Below are 24,854 nucleotides of genomic sequence, written 5' to 3' on the forward strand. Positions count from 1 at the left end.
CAGCACATGGGGGACCTACACAATATTAAGCAGGTGGTTTTAATGTTGTGGCTGATCGGAGTATATATATATATATATACTGTATATACTGCATATAAATCTATACTGTATTTTATTCATCAACCACTAGTTCAAAACATAGTAAATCACCGAACAATAATTTAAAGCAACATTTTAAAACAGATATTTTTATGGAGGGTTATTATTTTAAAATGAAAGCAATAACTTAAAAACTAAAGTCCTTTGATTTAATTTGTGATCTTTAATAGATTTTTTTTTTTTTTTCAAAAATATAAAATGATCAACTTTAAGAAAAAAAAACCTTAAAAATCTTTCAAATGGTTAATTTAAAAACATTTATTTACATATTGAAAATTAAAAATGTATTTCAATTCAGATATTTTAATTAAATCCTTAAATGAAAAGGGATGTTCTGTCTCTTAATCAAAAACTATAAAAATCAGACACTTGTAACTTCTTTGTTTGTTGTCACATCAGTGGGGAGCAAATTTTCAAGTTGTTGACTCTTCAGATGGTTTTCTTTGTTTCTGTGTGTGAAACAGTTTACATTTGTGAAAAAAAAAAAAAAAAAGTTTCAAGGTGAGAAATATTACCATGGTGAATATGTGCAGGTAGAAAAACCTTACCTGTCTGGACATTCAATGTCATCAATAGTTTCTGGAAGAGGGACACCTTTGGTTTCAGGTAACAGCAGAACCAGTCCACCAGCCACAAATGCAAGAGCACCTGTGAGAATAAACTTTCACTTCACCGACCTCAAACTGGGATGAGTATAACATCTCTTGATTACCTTCTCATAACATGACATGTTTATGGTTAGGGGCATCATTCACCAGGACAACAAAGGCCTTGGCTACTTGGCTAAATCACTTTGGGTAGCCCATCTGACAACACAAGTATTACAAATTCAATTGGATTTTAAAGAAAGTTTTGCTTGTACCGAAAATGATGAGAGGTAATTCTAGCCATACGACAGCAAGCCTGTAGAGCAGGAATGGAGCTACAATCCCTCCAATGTCACACAATGTGGAACAGGCTGACACGCCCAGATTTCTGCAGCGATAAAAATATAAAATACATTTCTGACAAACCTGACCAAAAACAATCTTTTGTATAGTAAAGCGTATAAATTATATTTAGTAAAATGTGCAATGAAGGACATACAGGGTTTGCCTTATAACTTACCTGATAACAGTGGGATATAGCTCAGTATTCACAAACACTACCATTTCAAAAGCCATAGTGATACCAAGTCGCCCAATACAAGCAACAGCGGTTTTAAACCAGAACATACCTGTAGATCACATGCACAGAAGTAAATATACAAATATTGCCATGGTTAAAGGGATAGTTCACCCAAAAATGAAAATTCTCTCATCATTTACTCACCCTCATGCCATCCCAGATGTGAATGACTTTCTTTCATTGGCAGGACACAAAGATTTTTAGAAAAATATCTCAGCTCTGTAGGTCCATGCAATGCAAGTGAATGGTGATCAGACATTTGTAGCTCCAAAAATCACATAAAGGAAACATAAAAGTAATCCATATGACTCCAGTGTTTAAATCCATAACTTCAGAAGTAATATAAAAGGTGTGAGCAGGGGTGGACTGGAACTAAAAAGTGGCCCTGGATTTTCTGGCCCAGAGAGGCCCACCAAACCCGGCCCTCAAAACACCACACCATACCATAAACACATCGGCTCAATGATTTAATTTTCCGGCTCAATTTCAGATTTTTGTTTTGAAAAAAAAAAAAAGGAGAAAAAAAAAAAGACATTTCTATTGACTGCTAGTCATGACAATGAGCACACCGGTGCAAAAATGGTCATATCTTTAAAACATATCAAACCACTGTAAATGGGTGGATTTTTTGAGAAAGCACTAAAAATAAGCACGTTACAGTTCAAACAAATAACATGTCTGAATTTTTTTCCCCAACATACAGATGTTAGGGTAAAATGTACATGAATGTACAAGGGAAAGTGTGTAATTTAGGTGCTGTGACAAGTCAGCATTTCTTAAAGATCTAAGTTTTTAAAGATCTTAATCACCTTTCAACTTTTTTCTAGAAGTGCAATAAATTTTTGTCTTAGTTAATATGAGGTTGTGGAAACAACAAGTATAATAATAATATATTATATATGTATATATTGCTATACAAGATCATAAAATATTGTTTAAAATAGTTAGATGAAAAAAGTGTCACACAGCAGGACACTGATGACAATGCTTAAAATGTCATGTCAATTACTCACATAACTATGTGTAAATGTTTATTAAAAAAAAAAAATTAAATTAAAAAAAATTATGAAAACAAATTTGGCCAGAAGATGTACATATATAAATATAACAAATATAAATATATGTGAAAAATAATAATAATAATAATAACCTACCTCTTAAAGTGTAGATCTTTGCAGATATTTTGAAGATTAATTTCTCATAGTTTCACTCTATGCAATTTTGCTGCGTCTTTATATCTGGAGTGTTTAATTCCTTCCCCAGATTATTCTTGAGAAAAAGTGAAAAGTCCTATGCTTTGACAAGTGCTGTTTCTGCTGTCATTTAAACAAAGTAAGCTTCAAAGACTCAAAAAGCCACAAAGTAATATTTTTATTTTCTGCATTATAATCAGGTGTGAGCATTATTCAGCAAGCCACACTTCAGCTCCCGGTAATTCTTTGTGGTATGAATAAATTATGCAAATTACTATGTACTGCTCATAGCTTTACTGTTTGCAGATTTTATATATGCTGTTGTTATTGTTGTAACTTGCAGTTATTAGTAATTTTGTGATTATACCGAGTTCATTTTATACTTAATATGTTGTTTTGGTTGTCACCATTACTGTGATTTGTATGTCAAATGATGAAGTTCATAGATACAGCATAAGTATGATCATACAGAAACTGTGCCACCGTGCACAGTTGATTGATTGCAAATGATTACAAAATAAAAGTCATTACATGATGTGAAAATAAAAGCCATTGTATTGTTTTGACATGAGCAAGTTTAATGAAGTCTCGCTCTGTTACGGGTCCGTATGGCCATGTTGGAGCCCAGATCAGCCGCCTATATCGCCTGTAGGACGGGCCAGTACTTGTGCGGCAGTGGGCAAGCCCAAATTACCCAGCGGCCCACCGGGAAAACACCCGGTGCTCCCGAAGGCCAGTCTGCCCCTGGGTGTGGGTAAGAAATAGCTAAATATTTAAGTCCTTGTTTTCTCTAAATCTCCACTTTAACTTTCATATGTGAAAGTGAAACTAAACAGGCATCACATGTGACTTTCAGATGTAAAAGTGAAAGTGGGGATTTAGAGTAAAAAAAGGACTTCAATTTTGATGTTTTTCACCCACACCTATTTTATCGCTTCTGAAGACATGGGTTTAAACACTGGAGTCTTATGGATTATTTTTATGTTTACTTTGTGATTTTTGGAGCTACAAATGTCTGATCACAATTCACTTGCATTGTATGGACTTATAGAGCTGAGATATTCTTCTAAAAATCTTTGTTTGTGTTCTGCAGAAGAAAGAAATTCATACACATCTGTGATGGTATGAGGGTGAGTAAATGATGAGAGAATTTTCATTTTTGGGTGAACTATCCCTTTAAGCACAAGGGCTCAGGGCAAAAATGCCAGGTGAAATGACAAAATGCCCCAAATGTTTAAATATAAAAAAAATGAAAAAAAACACCCTTGAAGTGAATTCTTCAGGATTGTTTTATCTGATAGGTAACGTTTGTTATAGAACAGATTGTTGCCACTCTAAATTCGTATTAAAAGAGCCGCATTCAATCATACCCGTGTGCAGATTTTACTGTATATTGATGCAGTAAGTTGCTAAGTTGCTTGGCAACCGCAAATTCCTTCAGTTAGGATAATTACGTTTTTTACTTGGTGGAAGAATGGTTTATTCCGATTATAATTTAGGGAAAAAATTAACCCCTTATTGAACATTGATGTCTTTTACCACATTGCTGTTGCCGCAGTTTTACACCAAGTGTGAGAAGCTTTGTGTTGTGCATAACCAGTAGCGGCTCTAGCTTGTATGGCGCCCTGGGTGAAACCCGATTCATCACGCACCCGGGCGGGGGTGCACGTTATACACAGTGGCGGATTTAGGCATGGGTGACATGGGCAGTTGTCCCTGCAAGATGCCGCCCTGGGCAACTGCCCATGTCGCCCATGCCTAAATCCGCCACTGTGCATAACGCACTGCATCTCGTGGCTAGAATGGGTTTGAATTGTTTGACAAATGGATGGCATGATGTGTGTTTAATACACAGTACTTACTGTCTGGTATAAAAGCTGTGATTAAGCAAGCAGCCCCCGCCGTGATATTCGCAGATGCGAATGGAAGTCGTCGGCCAATCCGCTCAATAGTCAAAAGAATGAGGAAAGCTGCAGGGAATTCCACGATTCCAGATATGAGGAAGTCCACATACACGTTTCCTCCAAGGATTCCCAGCCTCATAATGAGCCCCTGGTAAACCACAGCACTGGTAAACCTGTGAGGGTCCCAAGATACAAAGTAGCTTATGGATTTATGGTCTTCCCAATGCATGTAAAATGTCTGTGGTTTGAGGATTGACTTGCCAGTTGAAACTTAGGATGAACGTGTATTTTCTCATGTTGGGAGTCTTGATGAGGTCCATGAAAGAAGCTGTTAAGGCAGAGACCTCATTGTCATCCTTGAGAGTCTAAATTAATGAATTTGGGCATTAATGTGACGCACTCATTTTATGCTCAACAGAAACACTATCAATGTATATTTTTTCAAGCCTACTTTAATGTTCTTGGAAAGTGTTTTCTTGTTCTCTTTGGCTATTGCTTCTGTGATCTCTAGTGCTTTTGTTCTGTTGTTTTGGGAGAGGAGCCATCTTGGTGATTCGGGAATAAACCTGAAATCATAGTGTATTTAAACAAAGCAAAAGTTTATTCAATAGAAACTCATTTAAATATTTAACTTGCCGTAAATCAGTCAAAATTAATTTAGCTTCTACTCAAAATTATTCTTGAGAAGAAACTCACAGGAATTTTGTTACATATGGTTTATAAAAGACAGTGTTCGTGAATTACGGGCTGTTCGAGGGGGCTGAGACCCCTTAATTCCATGGAATATTTTAATCACATCAAATAGATATCTGGCCGATGTTCATGTTCTTGATGGATTGTATTGTAAATTGTATTTAATTTGGAATATTCCTTTAAATTTTAGAAGGTGTAGATTAGGGTTAACTGTTCCATATTAGCCAGGACGTCCTGTATTTTGGCTGAAATCAAGACATCCTGGCAATACATACTGTATTGAATCGGCAAAATTCAAATGCTTCCCGTATTCATATGGCAAAAAAAGTTACAAAATAAATCCATTTAAAAAACAATCCATTAATTACTTCCTTCTGAGGACTCAGTCTCAATTTTTATTGAACATAGTGCCACCTGTGTACAGGCCTCACCAATAGTATGACAGGAAGCAGAGGTAAGGTATGGTGAAGACCACCTGTAACCAGCGCCAGTTTGGTATGAGGTAAGCAAAGAGAGGAAGAATAAGAAGGCCGATGCTGAAGAACATCTGATAGGTCACTCCGACTGTTCTCCTGTACTCCACCCCTACCAGCTCTGTGACTGCAGCCAAGAAAGCAAGACATTTAAATTGTCAAGAATCTCAATACTGCAGTAAACATTAAATGCAATACCACTGCATCTCAGGCTGTGCGATTATGCAAGATAACTTTGTAACTTTGGATAAAAGCGACTCTTTCATAAATAAATATCAATGTCATGTCCCTGTTTAGTAATGTTGTAAGTTAGTGCTGTGAAGACCGCACCAGTCCAGGCTTCACAAAAAGGTACTTTTTGGGTGTATAAGGGGCTCTTCTAATTCAAAAATGTTATAAAAATTGATTATATTATCAAATAATTAAATGTTTCGTTACTTAGCACATATCCAACCATCCAGCCACCCTTCACTCCAAAGCCAAACAGAGCTCTGAACACCAGCAGAGCGATGTAATTAGGGGATGTGGCAACCAGAATTCCTGTTACTACAATGAAGATGTTTGTCATAAGGAAACTCTTCATTCTACCAAATCTAAAAGAACAAACACAAAATGTGAATCAGACATATGGTTATTGAAACACTCATTTTGTGCATGCCAAAGGAAAATTAGATAAGTAACATTTAACAATCACCATATACCATTGCGCATTTCAGGAAAGCTGTAAGTACGATCAGCTAGAAAAGACAAATGAACCCGAGACATAACAGTCTGAAGGTATGTGCCAAGTTTGGTGGATGTAGCTTGAAAGCTCTAGGAAAGGGGTGGGGGAACGTCTGGCCTCAGGGCCATATAGCAAGGCCATTAAAAAAAAAAAAAAAAAAAAAAAAGATTTGTAATTCTTTACAAATAATTTTTCATAATAAAACATTTTGTATAACAGAATGCGTATGTTAATTTCAAACCACAATCAGAAATTGCACGCAATTAAATGGCCAGAGAATAATTTTGTAAATACTCGAACGGCCCTTAATGGGAAAAAGTTTCCCCACTCCTTCTATAGGAAAAGTTACAATGGTAATTTTGGTCTTGGTTTAGGGATTTTGGAAAAACATCTTAAGCCAGGCAAAAGCTAGTTTGCTGGTCACCAAGCATGGTGAGGCTGGTCTCTTGGCTGATTTAAGAGGGGTTTTGGGCATTTGTCCGCTGATTAGGCTGAGAGACCAGCTTTCCAACCAGCCAAACACCTGTTTGGCCAGGCTATGAGAACAACTATGACCAGCAGACCAGCTTAGGCTGGTTTAAGATGTTTTATTGTTTTTTTTTTCAGCAGCAAGCATTGCTTTCTTTTTTTTTTTTTTTTTTTTTACAAACTGTACCCTGGTTGATAAAGCTAGTGTTAACCTTGATTTTTTTTTTTTACTGAATCAGTCAATCAGCATTTTGATTGTGGATAATAAGGGGAGTTCTTGAAATGTGGACATAAGACATCCATGCGATAATGGAAAGGTTAAAAATTATTATCTGCCATACTTGTCTGCCAGGTATCCAATTGCAAAGCTTCCCACTAAGAAACCAACATTGAGTGTAGCCTGGAACATGTCAACATACCAGGCGTCTGCACACACTAGGTGAAACTGTAACACACAGGTCTTATATCAGCCAGTAACATCTTATTCTATTTAGTATAAATACATTTGCTACAATTATCGCCATAGGTAAGTGCCTGTTTTGTGATTTTACCACTCACCTCAGTAACGAAAGACTGTTTCCCATCATAATCATACTCCCAACCATCTGTACAAGCCGTCACAGTCATTGCAGAGTTCTGGGGATGACTGAGGTTGTTTTCGGGATTTTCACAGGTGAAAACAGTGGCGTTCCAGTTTATGTCATACCTCTCACACTGGCTGTACACCAAACCAGCAGAACTGTTCACCAGGGGTACAGTTATCATACGTGTGTCTTGAAGACCCCAACCACAATGCCCCCGGATCTCACTGACACCCGGGTCACGGCACCAATGCTCAGGGGTGAACCCCTGGAACACAATCCCCACATAGACAAAAGCAAAAGGCATAGAGACAAAACAGAAAATGGCAACAATTCGCATCTGGCACCGACCAAACTTGCCAGCCTCCTCCAAGATGTCATCGAAAGTTGCCATGGTCACAGTATAATATGCGTGATGGTGGAGGACCCAAAGGAGTGAGCAGCTTTGGAGTTCCTGTAAAGTTCTGGGACAGAGTATTTACCCACACCTGGATGATCTAAAGTCCAGAGAGGAGGTTGACCTTTGATCCACTCGTGTTGGGACTGACCAATGATGCGTTGAGGCAGCACAGGGGCCACCAAGTTACATTTTAATAGAAGAGGCCTCAGATGTCACCAAGTTTATATAATTGTCACTGTATTATTTTTGAACGGTTAGGTAGCATTGATACAATGCCAAAAATACGTATAACTAAACCATTACACGTTTAACAAAACCCGAAGGTGTCTGGCGAGACTTTTAGATTTTTTAGTGGTTGGCAATGTTGCAATGGAATAAATGAGCATGTTTCACCCAAAATAACTTGAAGAATCTTGTAGTTTAGTGCTTTGGTCAATTGCACAGTGGCTACAGGGGAGCTCAGCAACTTTTTTGGGTTTGAATCAAGAATCTTTAGCATCATAGCCCAGATCCTTAACCAGTACACCACCAGCACCATGCACAACGATTAACTGCAGGTTAGTTAGCTGTGACTGTTTAAATTGCTTTAAAATATGTGAGGTTATCATTAACAAAAGCGAAATGAAAAAATTTAATTACTGAAAAAAAAAAAAAAAACACTGATTTTTTTTCTTGTGTGTGTGCCTGTTTTAATATTTACACACTTCAATTTCATAACAAAATTCCATCAAATTGAATTTTGTAATGTTTAACAAAATTGAATAATTTTGAAAAAAATATTTTGTTTTATTTTATTAAAGATTACTCAATTCAATTTGATAGAATTTTGTTATGATATTGAAATGTATAAATTTTAAATTTTTTGAGTGTAAAATAAAATGCATTTTCATGACCCCAAAACAAAATAATGACTAAATAAAACAATTGTAAATTAATTTTAGTTTTTGATTCACAGTAAATTAAGAAATTTTAAAACTTTACAATCTGCCTTCAATTAACATGAAAATGCCCAAAGCCCTAAAGCAAAAACTAAATACACAAACAAATTAAGCACACATACACACTAATACGTTTTCTTTTAAAAACACGTTAATTTTGCTACGTTAATGCCTCTCATCAGCACTAGAACAGTGTTTTCACCTACGAAAACGGAACATTTCGGAAAAGCTCTCCATTGCCGCATACTTTGAAAAACAATGAGTTTTAGAATAAAAATGGTTTATGGATTAGTGTGGATGCATCTGAAAATTTAAAAACATTGAAAAATAAAAAACTAAAAAAGTCATCGAATGAACACAAAATTAAATTCAAAAGGACAATATGAAAAACAGAAATAAAAAAATTCAAAACTATAATAACCCTGGTTATTAAATGATCATTTCTTCATATATTGAGACCACTAACAAGGCATCAAAACTACAATAACTCTTAGTAAGAATGCATGCTGAGGAGCTGATCATTTTATTTAGAAAATCTCATAATATCTTAGCATAAACAAATTAAATACCCAAACAAAACACAGTAAAACATGACAAATACTAGTCTCAGAAGAGCCAGTCTCAATCAGAAAAAAATACATCAGTTAAGGATCCAGGGACCTTCTCTTCAAAGACTTTGGAGAATTGTACCATATGATAATCAATACAGCAGATTCAGACATTTTCAATAAGCAAATGGGAAAACCTATAATGACCAATAGCAGTCAAGCCCACTGTCCACCTTCTGCCCTAAAGGACAGAACAAAAACATCCACCAAAGTGCAAAGTACTAAACAAGCTTTTTTAATGACACAGGTCTGCTGTACTGAACCTCAGCTTGAAAGTGCCTTCTCAGGTGAAGCGAGTTACAGACAAACATACAGAACTGTTGTGGGTTTATTTGGCGACCATATAGGTGTGAAATACATTTTCAGAATTGATAAGACAACAAACTACTTCAATGTACTGTATGTTGAGCCAGAGAGAGAGAAAAAAATACTTCATGCTGTCAAACAGAACCGATGTACAGTTGTACCTCAACTGCCCACGTGAGAAGAACATTTTGGCAAATCATTTCTGGAAACCTGGCAACCTTAGATGCCCGCTGACTACAACTCTTGCAACATGGTTGAGCAAATGTATGCATCTCTCAAAAATAAATTGCCTTGTAAAGGTTTTTTTTTTTTTTTTTTTTGTGAGCTCAACTGTACGGTTCTAAGCAGACATATGGCTTTTTACATGCCTAAACAGACGATCAGTCTTTCATCTTAAAATCGAGTTCAGACCAAAAATATATATTTTTTTTTTGCCATATCTGGAAATCGGTTTTGCTTTTTTAGTCTAAACAGAAACATTTAAAAAAAAATAAATAAATAAACCCACATGAAATACAATTCTTACAATCCTGATCCAAACCACATTTATATGTCTTTACATCTGATTTTGGAAAATGTGTTTCAGTCTAAACAGTCCGACCAGCAGTTTATCTGCAGAAGGAATTCCAAAAATCAAAAATGTTTTACCTAAAGAAATAGTACTTTTGACAAATGTTTGTAATATTTAAAGTTCTCTCACAACACTGCATTTAAATTACAGAAAAATCAGTAGCCTAATAAAAGTGGATTCATTTTACTCATTGACAATTTTAAGGTCACATAACCGGCTGAATACTCCTGCCTTTATCTGCCTGCGAATATGACATTTCTACAATGGTACTGGTAACCAAAATGTTTTGCGTGTTTTCTGCCTTAACGGCAGTATTAAATTCAAGACCACTGTTACTTCGGCTTGTGAAAAAATTTAAATATTTACTTGGTGCACCTTTAATGCAGCTGCAATGGGCACAATATCTGTAGAAGTTGATTTTCTTTTACCTCCTGTCTCGTTTGTGAAGCAGCAGAACAAGCAAACAGATTGAGAGCACAATCAGCAGCAGACTAAGCACCACCCCTAAAGCTTGACTCCGCCCAGACAAGCCAGACTGCTCCTCCCTCTGGTCCATAATGCTGGTCGAACTGTGTGAAATCCAACACAGTGACTTGATTCAAACTTACATCGCTTACAACTCTATGCAGCAAAACTGGTAAATGAAAGTGGAAAGTTACTCTTAGTCTTTAGTGATACTCACAAAAAGTTACAGATGGCAGAGGTGTGCCATACAAACAGATATTGGCAGCCATCCGTCTCCAGCAGGAATTCTGGTATGCCCTCTCCTGCCGTGGTGCTGCAGTGGAACAGGATGGTCGAGGACACTGTTTTGGTTTTGTCACGCCCACATACCGATTCAGATGGAACCAGTACGTCAAGGTTTGCACCTAAAAACATACAAAACCCAGTCACATCACAGAATAGTTACATCATTATTGAAATAAATATAAATGCATTTTCTCCACAAAGTAAGCCATGTTGAACAGAGGTTTAACATCATGTGAATTTTCAAAACAAATAACCTAAACTAAAAATACAGATGCATCTCAATAGATTAGAATGTCATGGAAAAGTTCATTTATTTCAGTAATTCAACTCAAATTGTGAAACTCGTGTATTAAATAAATTCAATGCACACAGACTGAAGTAGTTTAAGTCTTTGGTTCTTTTAATTGTGATGATTTTGGCTCACATTTAACAAAAACCCACCAATTCACTCTCTCAAAAAATCAGAATACATCATAAGACCAATAAAAAAAACATTTTTAGTGAATTGTTGGCCTTCTGGAAAGTATGTTCATTTACTGTATATGTACTCAATACTTGGTAGGGGCTCCTATTGCTTTAATTACTGCCTCAATTTGGCGTGGCATGGAGGTGATCAGTTTGTGGGACTGCTGAGGTGGTATGGAAGCCCAGGTTTCTTTGACAGTGGCCTTCAGCTCATCTGCATTTTTTGGTCTCTTGTTTCTCATTTTCCTCTTGACAATACCCCATAGATTCTCTATGGGGTTCAGGTCTGGTGAGTTTGCTGGCCAGTCAAGCACACCAACACCATGGTCATTTAACCAACTTTTGGTGCTTTTGGCAGTGTGGGCAGGTGCCAAATCCTGCTGGAAAATGAAATCAGCATCTTTAAAAAGCTGGTCAGCAGAAGGAAGCTCCAAAATTTCTTGGTAAACGGGTGCAGTGACTTTGGTTTTCAAAAAACAAAATGGACCAACACCAGCAGATGACATTGCACCCCAAATCATCACAGACTGTGGAAACTTAACACTGGACTTCAAGCAACTTGGGCTATGAGCTTCTCCACCCTTCCTCCAGACTCTAGGACCTTGGTTTCCAAATGAAATACAAAACTTGCTCTCATCTGAAAAGAGGACTTTGGACCACTGGGCAACAGTCCAGTTCTTCTTCTCCTTAGCCCAGGTAAGACGCCTCTGACGTTGTCTGTGGTTCAGGAGTGGCTTAACAAGAGGAATACGACAACTATAGCCAAATTCCTTGACATGTCTGTGTGTGGTGGCTCTTGATGCCTTGACCCCAGCCTCAGTCCATTCCTTGTGAAGTTCACCCAAATTCTTGAATCGATTTTGCTTGACAATCCTCATAAGGCTGTGGTTCTCTCGGTTGGTTGTTCATCTTTTCTTCCACACTTTTTCCTTCCACTCAACTTTCTGTTAACATGCTTGGATACAGCACTCTGTGAACAGCCAGCTTCTTTGGCAATGAATGTTTGTGGCTTACCCTCCTTGTGAAGGGTGTCAATGATTGTCTTCTGGACAACTGTCAAATCAGCAGTCTTCCCCATGATTGTGTAGCCTAGTGAACCAAACTGAGAGACCATTTTGAAGGCTCAGGAAACCTTTGCATGTGTTTTGAGTTGATTAGCTGATTGGCATGTCACCATATTCTAATTTTTTGAGATGGTGAATTGGTGGGTTTTTGTTAAATGTGAGCCAAAATCATCAAAATTAAAAGAACCAAAGACTTAAACTACTTCGGTCTGTGTGCATTGAATTTATTTAATACATGAGTTTCACAATTTGAGTTGAATTACTGAAATAAATGAACTTTTCCACGACATTCTAATTTATTGAGATGCACCTGTATAATAAAAACTAATTGTATCAGTTCAAGACACAGGTTCACAAAGGATGCATTTTCACATCAAAAAACGGCTAGATGGAGCGCAACGAAATAGAACAGAATGCTCCGCAACATGTGTATGCGAAAGAAACTCCAAAAGGACTTAGAAACTGAAAAATTCAACAGAAACTATATTTTTGATGTAGAAATTGGGTTTCCATACCAGTGCCATCATGGTACAGTTGGAAAAACATTTGAGCACTGATCATTCAGTGTAATTCTTAATACAATCCCTTAAAGATTTCCACTCACCTTTGATATAGTACTTGGCTTTGCTGGAGGAGCCGATTTTTCTGCGGTAACTGTCATTAATCTTGACCTGACAGATATTGGCGCCCAGGCACTTAGTTATGGAGCTGTCAGTGATGCCTGACAGCTGGATGTGGTAAATATAACGGTCTCCATTAGGACGGATATCTCCTGTTGCATTGTGGAAACTGAAAAAACAGAAACACAAGGTCCCAGTTTGTCTCACCTCTCCACATATTGAAATACTTCTCTGATGCTTCTGCACATGGAATCACCATTGTGCCCTTAAGACTTGCAAGGCACTTAAACCCAGTCAAACCCAACACAGCCTTGTGTTAATGGTTGAAAGTTGTTAAAGTGTGGAAAGTGACCATTAAAAGAGAGAGAGATACACACCGGTAATAAAGCGCTCCCAAACTAACAGTGGCTCCTGTCTCTGGTACTTTGATGGTTCCATTGACCATCTCCACTTCCTCCTGTTTCACAGCACATGCAGATCGAGTCTCCCACTCCACCCAAAACTCACATGCTGCTTTATCCTCCCTAAAACACACACAAAGAATATGAAAATTTTACTTTGTACAGGGCTTGCACACTTCTTGACCAATTACTTTCCACAAAATATTTCTAGTCGTTTGGATCTTTTACAGAGATTATACTCAAAAAGAGCAATTATAGCAATAAAATATTTTAGAGTAGAGCATAACTATAAATTTATATTCACTTCAGAAATTTCCTTGACTTTTTAATTTAATAATAATAATAATAATAATAATTTGTGGTGATGGGGGCATGACCGAGTGACATCTGTGGAGAGCGAGGCCGGGAGAATGAGAACGGTAAGGATTGACACCTGTGGAAAATTATCTCTAACAGCTGTTTGTGTTCGCAGTGAGAGCTGAGAGGGATAAAAGGGTCAGTCCAGACTGCTGGAGGGGAGGGAGAACAACGCACGCAGCAGTCTTGTGTATGTGTGATGGTTGTACTGAAAAGCAAACATTTGTGTAGAATGCTGAAAATCATTGTAAATAAAAGATTTATGTCAACTGTTTACCTGGCCCCCGCTTCCTCCTTCATAAGAGAGTTAGTGATCTGTCACAAAATTTAATAACAATAATAATAAAAATGTAAAATTTTATAATAAAAATATAATAAACGTTATTTTTATATAGCTGTGCCATTTTACATAGCACAAATAAAAAAAAAATGTAATAAAAATAATTAAATAAAAATGTACACTATATGGAGATGTATAATACATTTTAAACAACTTTAACTCAGTTTCCAGGCCTCAAAATCCCCGTTTTAAAATTTCCTGAACGTCTGTCCTTACTCAGTACTGCTGATAAGCCCTGAACAAATACTGTAAAATTACACAACAGCATCTCATTGGACTCTAATTTTACAAATGTTAATTATGACTTGTATTACACATTGATAACTAATATTTGTATTACATTCATGCTTTTTAGCCAGAGTGGAACTGCCCCCCCCCCATGAGCCTAGTTTCCCTTAAGGTCATTTCTCTGCATTAACTACATCTTAAGTGTTATGTTTTGTGTTCCGTTGCCTTTGGCTTGCTCACTGAGGCCCTAAAAACAATATATATATATATATATATATATATATATATATAGACACACACACTGATCAGCCACAACATTAAAACCACTGACAGGTGAAGTGAATAACATTGATTATATCGTTACAATGGCACCTGTCAAGGGGTGGGATATATTAGGCAGCAAGTGAACAGTCAGTTCTTGAATTTCATGTGTTGGAAGCAGAAAAAATGGGCAAGCGTAAGGATCTGTGCGACTTTGACAAGGGCCAAATTGTGATGGCTAGATGACTGGGTCAGAGCATCTCCAAAACGGCAGGTCTTGTGGGCTGTTCCCAGTATGCAGTAGTTATTACCTACCAAAAGTGGTCCAAAGAAGGACAACCAGTGAGCCGGCGACAGGGTCATGGGCGCCCAAGGCTCATTGATGCTCATGGGGAGCAAAGGCTAGCCTGTTTGGTCCGATCCCACAGAAGAGCTTCTGTAGCACAGATTGCTGAAAAACTTAATGCTGGCCATGATAGAAAGGTGTCAGAACACACAGTTCATCGCAGCTTGCTGCGTATGGGGCTGCGTAGCTGCAGACTGGTCAGAGTGCCCATGCTGACCCCGTCCACCGCCGAAAGCGCCTACAATGGGCACGTGAGCATCAGGACTGGACCATGGAGCAATGGAAGAGGGTGGCCTGGTCTGATGAATCACGTTTTCTTTTAGATCATGTGGACGTCCGGAACATGACAAAGAGTTCAAGGTGATGACTTGGCCTTCAAATTCTCCAGATCTCAATCCGATTGAGCATCTATGGGATGTGCTGGACCAACAAGTCCGATCCATGGAGGCCCCACCTTGCAACTTACAGGACTTAAAGGATATGCTGCTAATATCTTGGTGCCAGATACCACAGGACACCTTCAGAGGTCTTGTGGAGTCCATGCCCAGACGAGTCAGAGCTGTTTTGGTGGCACGAGGGGGACCTACACGATATTAGGCAGGCGGTTTTTAATGTTGTGGCTGATCAGTGGTACACACACACACACACACACACATTTCTCTGAATGGTTGCGCAAAGACCGGTAAACAATTAACATCTTTAACACAAATGTTAAACACTAACACAGTTAGTTAAGAATACAGTTACACAAATGTATAAAGTTGCAACCAGTAACTACAATGTCATTAACTTCCTCCAAATCAGGTCTTTTTTAAAGCAGTCACAGTATAACATACAGAGTGTACAATATGATGAAAAGCATCTCTATAACATGAATTTGATGTGTTGTTGAGTATGGATTAAGTTTTAAACTGTAGCCCAGTCTGACACAGTGACAAAGCGACTTACATTGCATTCAAAGTAAACATTTGCCAGTATGTGTTCCTTAGAAATCAAACCAATGACCTTGGTGTTGCTATTGCCATGCTATAAGAGTTGAGCTATAGGAACAATTCCCAATCCTGTTCCCCCATGTTCTCTCCATTATTTCCTGTCCTGTTTAAATGTGGCCAATTTCCATTGATCTGTCTCACCGCAGTAATTTCGGATGCCCCACTGTGCTTCCACACGTCAGCTGTATGATAGTTTTGGCTGACCGTTGGTTTTTGCACACATCGTCGCCCATGGAATAATTGACCAGGATCTTTCCATCTGGATGGGAAACACGCCGATTTGACGTTAACCAATAAAACAGTATTTACATAACGGAAGATTTAAAAACACTTACCGATTAACTCCATGGTCTGCGTGTGCACACGGCCGAGAGTCTCAGTTTTCCCACTGGCATGTCTGCGACATACGGCGGCTTCCTCTGGGCATCTTGTCAGGCCTCCATGGATCGCCTGGCAAAGATTAAAGTAGTACCTGTCGGGGGCAAAGGTGAGTTCACACATTCAGAACTCGTGTAGGTTATATAACACCAGTGTTATGTAACAAGTAAATGCATTGTGCCCAAGTGTGATGAGTTCCACTGACATGAATAGAGTCAAACGATACAAAACAGTGAGTGCTCCAAGAATTTAAAGATTGTGGTTGATACTGGCAACCGATATTTTCTTTATAGCTGATAACCGATATGTTTGCCAATATTGTAAATCAGTACCATTCATATAAAGTAAACAGAAAACTTTGATGTGCATCAGAATATTAGTATAAAGTAGAAATGTGTGGAAAACTCACAGTTTATATCTGCCAGGCCGATATTTGCCCATTTTGAGATTATCGGTATTTGCTGATAAGCATGTCCGCTTGGCGGATAAACAGAAGTGGTCATTCCGCCTTCCTTGTGTCAGTTCCAAAATCAACCAATGCCCTTGTTAATGGACAGTGCATATATATTTTGTGAAAAATGTGTTCATTTAAATTCATATTTTGTCTTTTTTCCTTTATTCTTAAACTGCATTATATTTTGGCCACTCTGCTCTCTAAATATTGTATCAGTATCCATATCAGTCCACCACCTTTAGTACTTTTAAAACCTGACACAAGAAAATAAAAAGTAAAAATAAAGCAATCCAGTAAATGCATTGTGCCCAAGGGTGACGAGTTCCACTGACATGAATGGGGTCAAACGATACAAAACAGTGGGTGCTCCAAACATTTGAAGATTGTGATTGTTACTGGCAACCAATATTTTCCTTATGGCCAATAACTGATATGTTTGCCAATATTGTAATGTACTGTATTGTAATGGGTACCATTCATATAGATTATACAGAAAACATTGATGTGCATCAAAATATGTTAGTGTACCATAGAAATGAGTGGTAAATTGATAAATCATCCAGGCCAATATTTGGCCATTTTGAGATTATCGGTATTGGGCGATAAACATTTGATATCGTTGCAGTATCCATATCAGTCCGCCACTTTCATTACTTTAAAAACCTGACACAAGAATATATAGAGTTAAAAAAAAAAAAAAAAGCCAATCAAACCCATCAATCCAATAATCAAACCAACACAGATAATTCCAAAAATACCCTACTGATACTGGCCATTACTGACATTGTCACTGATAAATCGTACATCCCTACAAAATATTCCCATCCAGAGTCAAAGTAGTCCACATCAACATGAATAAAACAACAGGTGTAAAACTCACAAATCTTGATTATGGCTGAATTGCCAGGGCAGTGTGAGAGAGGAGAGAGTGCGCAGGTCATATGTCTGGTGTCGGCCTGCCAGCTTGCACTCCATCTTTTTGGGTGGGCACACCATGTTTGTTCGCCACTGGAAGATGGCAGAGCAACCTTGGAATTCGCTCATTAGTTGAGGTCTCCCGCGACCAGCTGTTCGGTCACATGAGAACAAAATGGACGACTGCCTTTTCCCTCTTTGAGCTGTGAATTATTTAAAAACAAACATGAAATGAGATCGAAAATAATTCTGACTTGTCCCTCAGTTTGTAAAAAATTGTGGAAACCTGTTAACAGTACTGCACTTACAATGGAAGGCAAGCAGGCAAAGGGCCAGTACAGTGAATATTTTTTTAAATATGCAAATATCACAAAGTTGTGGAATCTACACCATAAAAATGTAATGCCTAAAATAGTATTACATTTACAGTTAGCAACATTTGTCCAACTAAATCTGTTTAAACAAGGTAATATTGTATAGAAACAAGCAACACAGCTAATATTTATAATGACTAGACTTTATAAAATATAAAATATATACTTGTTTTTATTGTTTTGTTTATTCTCATGTGCCTTTGACAATGAAGATTTAAAGCAATGCAAAATAATTGTACATGTTTTCATGAGTATTTAGGCTGTCATATGTTCGTACCATTAGAGCAGAAGCCCCATTTCTTATCTTTGTCGTAATCGCTTGTAGTGGCACACCATTTCCTGCCATCAGTCCTGCCTTCAGTTGTGCAATCAGTATAAGACTTTCTCAAGAAGTTAAAGGGGAAAGTGCACACTTCAGCTTTATCTGTCACTGAAAGATAATAAATACAAATGTTAGCCTCTTAGGGATTTTCCTAAAGGAGTTGAGAGTAACAGTTTTAAACGTGCCACACAACTTAGAAGGCAGCGTTTTTCACAATTGCCATAATTATGCTTCCATAATTACATGTCTAACATTTGGAACATTCATGTTGGAAGCGTGCTTATGATGCCTTAAAATGCTGCCTAGGTAGGCAACTCACTAGGTTTTGGAACTATTCAGTGTGTTTGCCTGACCTGGAGGGCAGGTGTCTCCTCCACTATACTGCGTGATCACAGTCCGCTCCTCTCTCCTGTAGTCAAGGTTCATAATTCTGCTGTTCCCGTATGAAGCTGATGAGCCAGTGGAAATCAGACATACAGCACTGTCTTTACATGTGGCATCCGTCACAGTGCCACACACATTGATCTTATAGGAGCCAGAGCTTCCAGGAACCTACAAAACACATGAAACTGAGCTGCAGAACAGCATGTGGTACATTCCACTCAATCACACGATGATGACTGTGAACAGCTATAAATGCTATGCACTGAAGTAATATGTGAAAAGTGAATGCTAAGGGAGTAATAAAACAGCTTTGGTATTTCTTTGAATTCCAAAAGACTGGAGTTCGAAGGCCCAGACATACTCATGGTGAAGTTCTTCTTCGTTCTTTGCTCAGAGACAAAAAGATGTTCGAAACAGCTGAGCAACGGTATACAGTTTGCGAACATTCAGACACTGGCCACACGGCTGGGGGAGGCGTTTAGGGAAGCATTTAAATACGAGGAAGCACAAGACTGCATGTAAAGCCTTAAATAATGTGACATTATTATTTATATATAAAGAAGCTTTTTTTACCACTCGATGATGATTTATAGTAATATATATGCAGTAGAAAATGTTTACTGTTATTTGTCATGTTTACATTCTGCATTCATGTCGCTAATACCCTAACAAGCTATGTGTGGCCATAATATATACAATAACACTCTGTTATTGTAATTTATGATGGCACTGTTACTACTGCAAAGATGGGTGCATAAAAGAGTGTTAATGGGTAGAATACAGACAAAAGAATGATGATAAGCATATCTCACTTTGGGCAGATGTGTGAATAGCTTTCAGCTGCAGATGGCACAAGAGTGAAGCAGCATATCAAACAACAGAGTGAATGGGGACTTAAGAGCATTTGAGTAGATCTGATTCCTTTTGTAGACTAATCAAACAAACAAAATCTCATTACAAGTTTTTGGAAAATGTCTCTACGTGAACTATTGTACAGATGTAGGAAAGTTTGCACCAGTTCGCTAATAACTCAGCACACCGGTGTGTTTATTTTGACTGAACAACACAAGCAGGTGGAGCTCCAGGTCACACCTACCGATGACATAAACCATCTTATGACGTAAGAAGGTTTATAGCAGCCGATACAACGTTTTTCTGAAAGTTTGTGCTGGAAAACTGTTACGAACCAACAAAATTAACTCAAATACACCTTAGTTTTGGCCAGACTATGTTCTAAATGATGTCACACAGCCAGTTTGTTCTTAGATATCGTATGAAGTATGCCGGGGCCTTAAAAAGTGATTGTTCACCCAAAAATGAAGATTCTCTCATGATTTACTCCTGGCATCCCAGATGTGTATGACTTTCTTCTGCAGAGCACAAATAAGATTTTTAGAAGAATATTTCAGCTCTGTAGATCCTCACAATGCAAGTGAATGGGTGCCATCATTTTGAAGTTCCAAAATCTACATAAAGGCATTATCAAAATAATCCTCATGACTCCAGCGGTTAAATTCATGTGTTCAGACACAATATGATAGGTGTGAGTGAGAAACAGATCAATAATTAAGTCATTTTGTATCATAAATTATCCTCCCTGACCATTTGATGCATGAAGAAAGTGAATCACCTAAAACAGAAGGAGAAAGTAAAGGAAAAATGACTTAAATATTGATCTGTTTCTCACTCACACCTATCATATCGCTTCAGAAGTTATGGATATAACCTCCAGAGTCGTCTGGCATACTTTTATGTTGCCCTTATGAGGATTTTGGAACTTCTAAATGTTGGCACCCATTCACTTGCATTGTATGGACCTACAGAGCTGAAATATTCTTCTAAAAATTTTCATTTGTGTTCAGCAGATAAAAGAAAGTCATACACATCTGGGATGGCATGAGGTTGAGTAAATGATGAGAGAAATACAATTTTTGGGTGAACTAAACCTTTAAGGGATGTAGCATAGTTAAACAATGTATTTCACTTGGAATTAATAGGTGCTGCCACATACAAACTTTGCCATAAATTTAATTGCAATGTAAACAAAAAAAATGCCCCGTCATTTAAAAAAAAAAAAAAATTAATAAATAAATAAATAAAAAAATAATAGCCTAATATTTCCACAGCTGGTTAAAAGTAAAAATGTAGGCAAATTAAATAAAGTTTCGAAAACATTTCGGTGGCAGATATGAGTGAATGCATAATGTACAGTATAAATCACAGAAAGTTGTTTGTGTGAATAACAAATATGAAGAGTTGAGCAGTAATGGTCTACATGTAATCTGGATTACATAATCAGATTACAAAAATCAAGTACTTGTATTTAGATTACATTATAAATTGTGTGTAATCAGATTACAGTTACTTTTGTTTACACGACATATCTTGATTTGGGGTACATGAAACTGGTATTTCATGCACTTAAAATTATATTCAAAACATGTAATTTGTAATCCGAAAGTAACCAGATTAGATTATATAAAATATGTGATCTAAAAGATTATAAATTTAATTTCTAAGCAGTACCTGATTACATTTCAGAGGTAATCTACCCAACACTGCAGATATGATAACTTTACAATATTACAGCAATTTAACGAGTTTCATATGTGAAAGTGGCTACTGAATTTTAGTCACACAGACAGTTGTATCCTTGTGTGTTGGGGTCATTACCTGAACGACCCCTGACAGCACTGAGAGGTCAAAGGTGTAGCGCAGCTGGGAAACGGTTAGGTTGCAGCCCTGTGATATAATGGTCTCTGGACACACTACAGGAGTCGCCCACTCAAACATATACATGCAGTCCTGTGCCCGGATCATCTGAGGAGAACCCTGTACATAGAACAAAGATTTACACATGTACAGCAGAAAAGACAAAAGCACTTTGAACCTACTGGGGCTGGGAATCACCAAGTACCCAGCAATACAATACACAATGATATAGATATGTCACAATTCAATACATCACAATGCATTATGATATTATGACTGTATTGTGACTGAAACAGCGGCAAACTCAGGGAATCAGTTTCAATTAGGGGTGTAACGATTTGCTCTGACAATGATTTGATTACAATTCTTTACCTAATAATTATGATGCATTGTGAAATCTGAAATTTGGTCACGATTCAAACAGATCCGATACGATTCTTTTATTTTGGAATGATTCATAATTATTTTTAAAAATATGCCGAAAAAAGATTCAAAGTTTTTTACTGAACATTCCTAATTTAGACAACACAGAAATGCACCATACTTGAGCACTAGAGTCACAGATGCATTTAGGACCAAGGAGGATTGGCTTATACTGTATGTGTGGCTGCATATATTGACAAAAAAGTGCATTACATCATATGCATTAAAGATATGAATATGTTATTTAGACATAACATGGTATATATAGATATGTTACATGCATAATAGATATGAATAAAAAAGAATGTCTGATGCAACGTAATGACTTGATGCACACTCAAACAGATGGTAAACCATAAAATAAGTGTAACAGATTTGCATACCATGCAACATTAACATTTATTGCACCAATAATTACAGATGAACTGTCATGTGCACCCAGATAAAATCGACAGCATAAACTTATTTAATTTCAAAGAGTGCTTTCTTTCCGTTCAATCTTGCATGCTCTGCGTCTGTTGTGAGTAGGCTTGTGTAATACGAGACGATCACATCTGGTATTAATATAGTAATGATAATTGATTATTAAATTCCGTAATCGATGCATCAAATTGTATTTGACAGATCGATGCACCGTGATGAGCTCTCCTCGCTCCTCTGACCACACTAAGAAACAGTGATATCAAAGTTTGCACTTAATCGACCTGCTTCCTTATTCAACTGTAGGAAATTACAAATGCACGATTAAATAAAACTCACAGATTTAAATTATTAAAATTGTGAGCAAAAGAATTGCAATATTTCAATATAATTTTTTTGGCACAGCCCTGGAACCTACAACCATTTGGTTAACAGCCCAGATCATAACCATTGTGCTATATAATTTTTAGACAGCCACAAAACTGTTTGGACCAAACTCTTACCAGGTCTGCGCCTTTCTGGCAAGTAAAGATGATCTTGGAGGTGTAGTTGGAAGTGTAATTGGAGGGGCAGACAGTTGTGCTGTCGAAGGTGATCTCCACCTCTTTAGTGTCCAAGTTATACCGCGGAGGTGAGGTGATACGTCCGATGTCCTGCACAGCAGCAAAAACAAAACAAGCCACAACAGAAATTACACTGATGAGCCAAAACAATGTGACCACATGCCTAATATGCAGTTGGTCCTCCGGGTGCCGCCAAAACAGCGCCGACCCGCTGAGGCACAGACTCTACAAGACCCCTGAAGTTGTCCTGTGGTATCTGGCACCAAGACATTAGCAGCAGATCCTTCAAGTCCTGTAAGATCCAAGGAGGAGCTGCAGTGGATCGGACTTGCTGGTCCAGCACATCCCACAGATGTTCAATCGGACTGAAAACTGGGGAATTTGGAGTCCAGGGCAACACCTTGAACTCTTCATCATGCTCCTCAAACCACTCCCGAACAACGTATGCATTGTGGCAGGGTGCATTATCCTGCTGAAAGAAGGATGAAAGGGTGTACCTGGCCTGCCACGATGTTTAAGTAGGTGGCACGTGTCAAATTGACGTCCACATGAAAAAACGGACGCAAGATTTCCCAGCAGAACATTGCCCAGAGCATCACACTCCCTCCACCGGCTTGTCGTCTTCCCACAATGCATCCTGATGCCATCACTTCCCCAGGTAAATGCCGCACACATACACATGTCCACATGATGTAAAAGCAAACGGGACTCATCGAACCAGGCAACCTTCTTCCACTGCTCCAAGGTCCAGTTCTGACGCTCACGCGCCCACTGTAGTTGCTTTTGACGGAGGACAGGGGTCATCAAGGTGTCATCACTCTGACCGGTCTGCGGCTACGCAGCCCCATACGCAGCAGGGTGCAATCAACGTTATTCACTTCACCTCTGAGTGGTCATACTGTTTTGACCCATCAGTGTATACTCTAGTGAAGTTTGGACATGTCACTATAGACCTTCTGGCTTCTCACTGCTGATCAATCCACTTCCTAAAAAGACATGCTCACCCAAAAATGAATATTCTGTCATCATTTACTATGGTGCCGTTTTTGTCAATTGTGGAGCTCGAAAGCATCTCTGACCAGCATTCTGTCATCAGCTCTGACATTTCTTTTGTGTTCAATGGAAGAAAAAAGTCATAAGGGTTTGGAATGACAAGAGTGAGTAAATGAGTGAATAAGTAATGCGTAGGTTGACAGGGAAGGGAAACCTGTCTGGAAATAATAATTATTTTGTGCAATAATTGTCAGAAATGTTTACTTTTCAATGTTGCTATTCAATGTTCAATATACTGTAAATTTTCTATGCAGGTGTTTACGGTGATCTGTTGTCTACTTACAATCGGGTCCCCATCAACGGGTTCCATGCACACGGCGGCACCTGGAGGGCAGTTGACCCCTGGGATGGGGTTAAGGGGTTGGCAGATGTTGATATAGAAGTCAGGAGACTTTTCCTTGTCCACATCCTCATCTATAGCTGTATAGTAACCGGTGAGATGGATCAGAGGACCCAGGTCAATCTGTTTGGTGCCATTCCAAACAGAGCACTTAACCTGCAAAGAAGAGAGAGTGAATTAGTTGTGAGTTTCAGATTGTTGAAAGACTTTGCCCCTTTCAGATGGTAATTCTTTCTAAATTTTAAAGTTTGTAAAACAACTTTTACGTGGCTCCTCAGTGATAAAACTCATAAATTGAAGTGGCATTTAGGAGTTTTGCCATCCTTGCCTTTGAGAAGTCCTCCATCCTGTTACTGCCATAATAATGGCCAATTTTAACAGTTTACCTTATTAGATTCTTGAGCTTCTTCCTCTTGCTGGGTAAGAAAAAAAATGCATGATCTTCATTCGATCAATCCCAATACTGATTCTTAGAAATCAGAGGATCAATCTATGCCATGGGTGCTCATTATGTCGATCACGATCAAAAGGTCGATCGCTCGACAATCACTGATTGATATCGTTAAC

At 38.0% G+C, this 24,854-nt stretch overlaps 2 protein-coding genes across 2 annotated transcripts in view; both read right to left on the reverse strand.

Moving 5' to 3' along the window:
• Positions 1-242: 242 nt before the first annotated feature.
• On the reverse strand, positions 243-8,197 carry slc22a2 (solute carrier family 22 member 2). The gene is made up of 11 exons (XM_051655819.1): positions 7,280-8,197; positions 7,063-7,166; positions 5,968-6,122; positions 5,488-5,656; positions 4,815-4,929; positions 4,625-4,728; positions 4,322-4,536; positions 1,207-1,315; positions 962-1,074; positions 648-747; positions 243-548 (listed from the first exon to the last, which is right to left on the reverse strand). The coding sequence occupies exons 1-11, from the start codon at positions 7,694-7,696 to the stop codon at positions 461-463; spliced, it is 1,689 nt and encodes a 562-aa protein (XP_051511779.1). The 5' UTR covers positions 7,697-8,197; the 3' UTR covers positions 243-460.
• A 950-nt stretch (positions 8,198-9,147) lies between these two features.
• LOC127415590 (cation-independent mannose-6-phosphate receptor-like) overlaps positions 9,148-24,854 on the reverse strand; it is a 68,353-nt gene continuing 52,646 nt past the window's right edge. Inside the window, exons 32-43 of the mRNA XM_051654360.1 lie at positions 24,231-24,443; positions 22,835-22,984; positions 21,450-21,608; positions 18,746-18,944; positions 18,348-18,500; positions 17,662-17,899; positions 16,285-16,421; positions 16,091-16,208; positions 13,402-13,548; positions 13,009-13,193; positions 10,808-10,994; positions 9,148-10,694 (exon numbers count right to left, since the gene is read on the reverse strand). Coding sequence (XP_051510320.1) covers positions 10,550-10,694; positions 10,808-10,994; positions 13,009-13,193; positions 13,402-13,548; positions 16,091-16,208; positions 16,285-16,421; positions 17,662-17,899; positions 18,348-18,500; positions 18,746-18,944; positions 21,450-21,608; positions 22,835-22,984; positions 24,231-24,443 — 2,031 coding nt within the window. The 3' untranslated portion in view covers positions 9,148-10,549. The remainder of the gene's footprint in view (positions 10,695-10,807; positions 10,995-13,008; positions 13,194-13,401; positions 13,549-16,090; positions 16,209-16,284; positions 16,422-17,661; positions 17,900-18,347; positions 18,501-18,745; positions 18,945-21,449; positions 21,609-22,834; positions 22,985-24,230; positions 24,444-24,854) is intronic.

The sequence above is a fragment of the Myxocyprinus asiaticus genome, chromosome 25 (assembly GCF_019703515.2).
Source record: "Myxocyprinus asiaticus isolate MX2 ecotype Aquarium Trade chromosome 25, UBuf_Myxa_2, whole genome shotgun sequence".
Taxonomy (NCBI): Eukaryota; Metazoa; Chordata; class Actinopteri; order Cypriniformes; family Catostomidae; genus Myxocyprinus; species Myxocyprinus asiaticus.

Bases quoted from the DNA above. Each gene is read 5' to 3' on its own strand.
- slc22a2 (XM_051655819.1), bottom strand. From the start codon at position 7,696: ATGGCAACTTTCGATGACATCTTGGAGGAGGCTGGCAAGTTTGGTCGG. The intron at 4,537-4,624 runs GCAAGTCAATCC...GGACCCTCACAG, and splicing joins TTCATCCTAAGTTTCAACTG to GTTTACCAGTGCTGTGGTTT. The intron at 748-961 runs GTACAAGCAAAA...TTATTCTCACAG, and splicing joins ATTACCTCTCATCATTTTCG to GTGCTCTTGCATTTGTGGCT.